Below are 4050 nucleotides of genomic sequence, written 5' to 3'. Positions count from 1 at the left end.
TGTGTTCATGATATATTAGGTGTTATAAGCTGATTCATAAGTTTTATTGATATTACAATAGTTGGTTTGTATCAACTAGCGATGTATCATGAAAATGACTTATGTATCAAATCTCGATGTATCAGCGTCATTCATATGTATCAGAAATGTAGAAAAAGAAAAAATTTGAGTAATTATCAAAAAAATCGAAATAAATTGTAATTAACTTTTTCACTATGGAATTTAAGTGAAATACCTATAAAAAAACCACACAAATTCATACATATAAATCAAGATAAATGAAAGGTTGCATTGTTGCATACGTCCAAATTAGCAACACCATAAAAATGGGAAGAGGTTAGGTAGGTGAGGTGGGGTTAGTACTACCTATTTATTGACATTCATTTTTGGGGTTCATTTGCACTTTCTCCATTTGTCATTTGAAATATCTCAAAAAAGTGTATAATATTGTATTTTATATTACAGACTAAAAAAAATGGGAAGAACTCCTTGTTGTGAGAAAGTAGGTCTCAAAAGAGGGAGATGGACTGTAGAAGAAGATGAAATCCTCACCAACTATATTCAAGCTAATGGTGAAGGCTCTTGGAGGTCATTACCCAAAAATGCTGGTAATTAACATTCTTGTGGTGTAATTATCTCATCTAAAAGTTTTTTTTTATATTAAAAAAAGGGTTAGCGAGTGAGAGAGTACATTCTTGTTCACTTAATCGTTATGTTATAATACTTTCAACACGCTCCTTGTGTGCTAGATTCTTTTGTTGGTGTGAGCCATGTTTTTGGGAAAATCATGCGGATTTGAATCAAATCGAACTAATATCATCACATCATTTAAATATTAATTTTGAGTTGCTTAGCAAACCCTTTTTTTCACGAACCATGGAGGAGCTATATAGACTAAAGGGTAGTTATCTGAACGCCATTCGTCGATCAGAATGTGTATATATAAAATTATAGTGTAAAGATTATTTTTGATAATGAGTGAATTGCGCGTACGACTCAAATTCATTAGGTGGTATCATGTTAAAGTGAATGACCATTTCATCTGGAGAATCATAGATCAAAAATATTCACTTTAATTTACTGAATTATGTGTTCACACGTGCGTGGCAAAGTGAAAAATAAATAGTTTTTTTTAAAAAAAATTATTGGGGTTCTTTGATAGGGTTATTAAGATGTGGAAAGAGTTGCAGACTGAGATGGATTAATTATTTGAAGACTGATTTGAAGAGAGGTAACATAACCTGTGACGAAGAAGCTATAATCATCAAGTTACGTGCAACTTTGGGTAACAGGTTTGTCTTTTTTTTCAATAAATCCTCGACCCTTATGAAGTACAAGTAGTTATTGATAGACGTGACATATTCTAAAAATCATATACTATTAAAATATATAAATTATTTTATTTTTTCAGAAAATCAAATAGTATAATTTTTCGGTACAGATGAATAATTTTTTGGTCCCTTAATTTATCACAGTAGCAGTATTGTGAGATGGCAGCTGTGACTAGGAATTGGAATAAGACAATATAATAATTAGAATAATATTTAAAACAAAATTGTAAGGAAAAAAGGACAATATGGTATGATTTAACTCTTTATATATTATCGATATAATGTTTAAACTAAATAATTTCACTTGTTATGATTAGTAATTTGTAGTTATCAATAATCAAATAGAAGCTCTTTTTACACTACAAGTATGTAGAAGTTAAATACATTTATTTTCATGACAAATTTAATTTTATATTTACGATACTGCAAATAACTTTTTTAACACTGCGACAGTAAATTAATTAGTTGCTAGTTTTATTCTAAGGAATGAATAATATTTTTTTATAAATAATATGATTGTGTAAACATCTTTTAAAATTATCAATACAAGAAACTTATATGTTTTGTTAATTTGAATATTTAATTTGCTTTGCAGATGGTCTTTAATAGCAGAATATTTACCAGGTAGAACAGACAATGAAATAAAAAATTACTGGAATTCTCGCTTGAGCCGAAAAGTAGAAAGCTTAAGGATTCCAAGTGATGAAAAGCTACCACAAGCTGTTGTCGAATTAGCCAAAAGAGGAACACAACAACAAATTATCAAACAAAAACGTAGAAGTAAAATAAATGCCAGCAGTTCAAATTCCACAAGTGAAATTATTTCAGTTCCTATTATGAATACTACAACAAGTGGCAATAATAGTGCCATGGAGTTCGATCATAACGATGATCAAATGTTGTGGCATGATGATATTATGCTAATGGACGACAACTATGGAGCGTTAGACCAAGATTTCATTTTCAATTGTTTATGGGACGGCGAAGAAGAAAATCTTGAAATAGTTGATAACAATAACAACAATAATAACAATAATGAAATATTAATTGAGGATAATTATGGTAAACTTGATTGTTGGGATTGGGAATATTTAGGTGAAGTATTGAATAATGAAATACGGGCAAGAACTAAAGAAGCAGAGCAAGAGAATAATAATAATATGTCATTATGTGACACTAATGACAATATGCAAAACTTCATGAACAAAGAAACAACAATAGAAAATATTGATCACATGCAGGGTGATTTGGTAGCTTGGCTTTTGTCTTAATTAATTTTGGAATTACTACTATTAAGTAACTGATTTATCGAAAATAATTTTTTTATTTCATAAAAATAGATATAAGATTTGTGTATTTTTATTTTTTTAAAACTTCATTTGTAAAAGTATATTGGATATGTTAGTTGATGTATATTGGATATGTTAGTTGATGTTATTAAGGAACTACTACACAACTTTGTGTGATGCATTTAATTTGTTTTAAGGTTTATATATGAATAAAATAAAAAATTGTGTACATTTTTTTTAAAAAAAAATAATGATAGTCACGTGTGGCACGGTAACCTAAATTTGTCCTTTATAGGTTGCTATTAGCTCATAAAGGATAAATAGTTAGAAAAAATTGCACTTTTTAAACGGAATATAAAATATAATTATCTATTTCCATAAGCTAATTGCATTTTTAACCTTTCTAATTTTTTATATTAAAGAAAAGCTTAAAAAGTTTTATATTTTTGCTAAAAGGAATTTCACCCTATTCGTGAAACAAATGAGACCCTTAATTCCTATGGAAGGCTCCCCAGTTTGATTAATTTTTTTTAATCAGTTGACATATTTTTATATTTATTAATAATTTAAATTTTAAAATATTTATTTTACTTTTAATTAAATAATTAATAGTCACACAAATTTCTATATGACTTATTCTAGATTATAAATTTTAAATATTTTTTTTCTTAAATTTTTTAATCCAGTCAAACTATATCTATTGAGCTGGAGTAAGTCCCTACAATCATCAACTATGGATGGATATCAATATCAACTTCCTGTAGTTGGAGGTCATATTTGGCAAAAGAAATTGACATAGTGATATAAAATAGTGTTGTGTTTGTGTTAAATTTGATAAGTTGATAATGATACTGAATTAAACAACGTTGACTAATGTCATGCTTGAAATTGGAAAAGGACATCAAAAAATAAATTTAATCTTTTTATAAATAGACAACAATTGATTTTGCATAATGTAGAAGATTTGATCATTTGAGAGATTTTAAAATATTCAATAATAAGAGAACGAGTAAAAACAGTGAAAGCAAAAATGAAAAGGATAAATATAAGAACGCTAATGTGGGTTCATGTTAATTATCAAGATATAAATAAAACTACAAAATAGATAATTATGTAAGAAACCACACTATAATTATCTAAAAAAATATTATATTTCTCTTTTTAAATTTAACCGTACATGAGATTTTTTTTTTAATCAATATATATAGAATATATTTTTAGAAAAAACAGAGGACCCCAAAAATTTTAATGCCCCAAATTATTACTTTAATGATCTTATAAGATCGAGAAGGCTACAATCATCGACTATAAATGAACCATTAGTAAATAAACTACTTACTAATACTAACTGTCGGTTGATATAATGATATTGAATTAAACATTGTTAACTTGTTATTGTACTTGAAATTGGAAAAAGACGTCTAAAAATA

General features: G+C 27.2%; 1 protein-coding gene across 1 annotated transcript; it reads left to right on the top strand.

Annotated features, from left to right (window-relative positions):
* Window positions 1–417: 417 nt before the first annotated feature.
* On the top strand, window positions 418–2798 carry LOC129900369 (transcription repressor MYB6-like). The gene is made up of 3 exons (XM_055975325.1): window positions 418–608; window positions 1163–1292; window positions 1927–2798. The coding sequence occupies exons 1-3, from the start codon at window positions 476–478 to the stop codon at window positions 2600–2602; spliced, it is 939 nt and encodes a 312-aa protein (XP_055831300.1). The 5' UTR covers window positions 418–475; the 3' UTR covers window positions 2603–2798.
* Window positions 2799–4050: the final 1252 nt, after the last annotated feature.

The sequence above is a fragment of the Solanum dulcamara genome, chromosome 8 (assembly GCF_947179165.1).
Source record: "Solanum dulcamara chromosome 8, daSolDulc1.2, whole genome shotgun sequence".
Classification (NCBI taxonomy): Eukaryota; Viridiplantae; Streptophyta; class Magnoliopsida; order Solanales; family Solanaceae; genus Solanum; species Solanum dulcamara.
The sequence above is the reverse complement of the archived record's forward strand: the minus strand, read 5'-3'. Positions and strand labels throughout refer to the sequence as shown.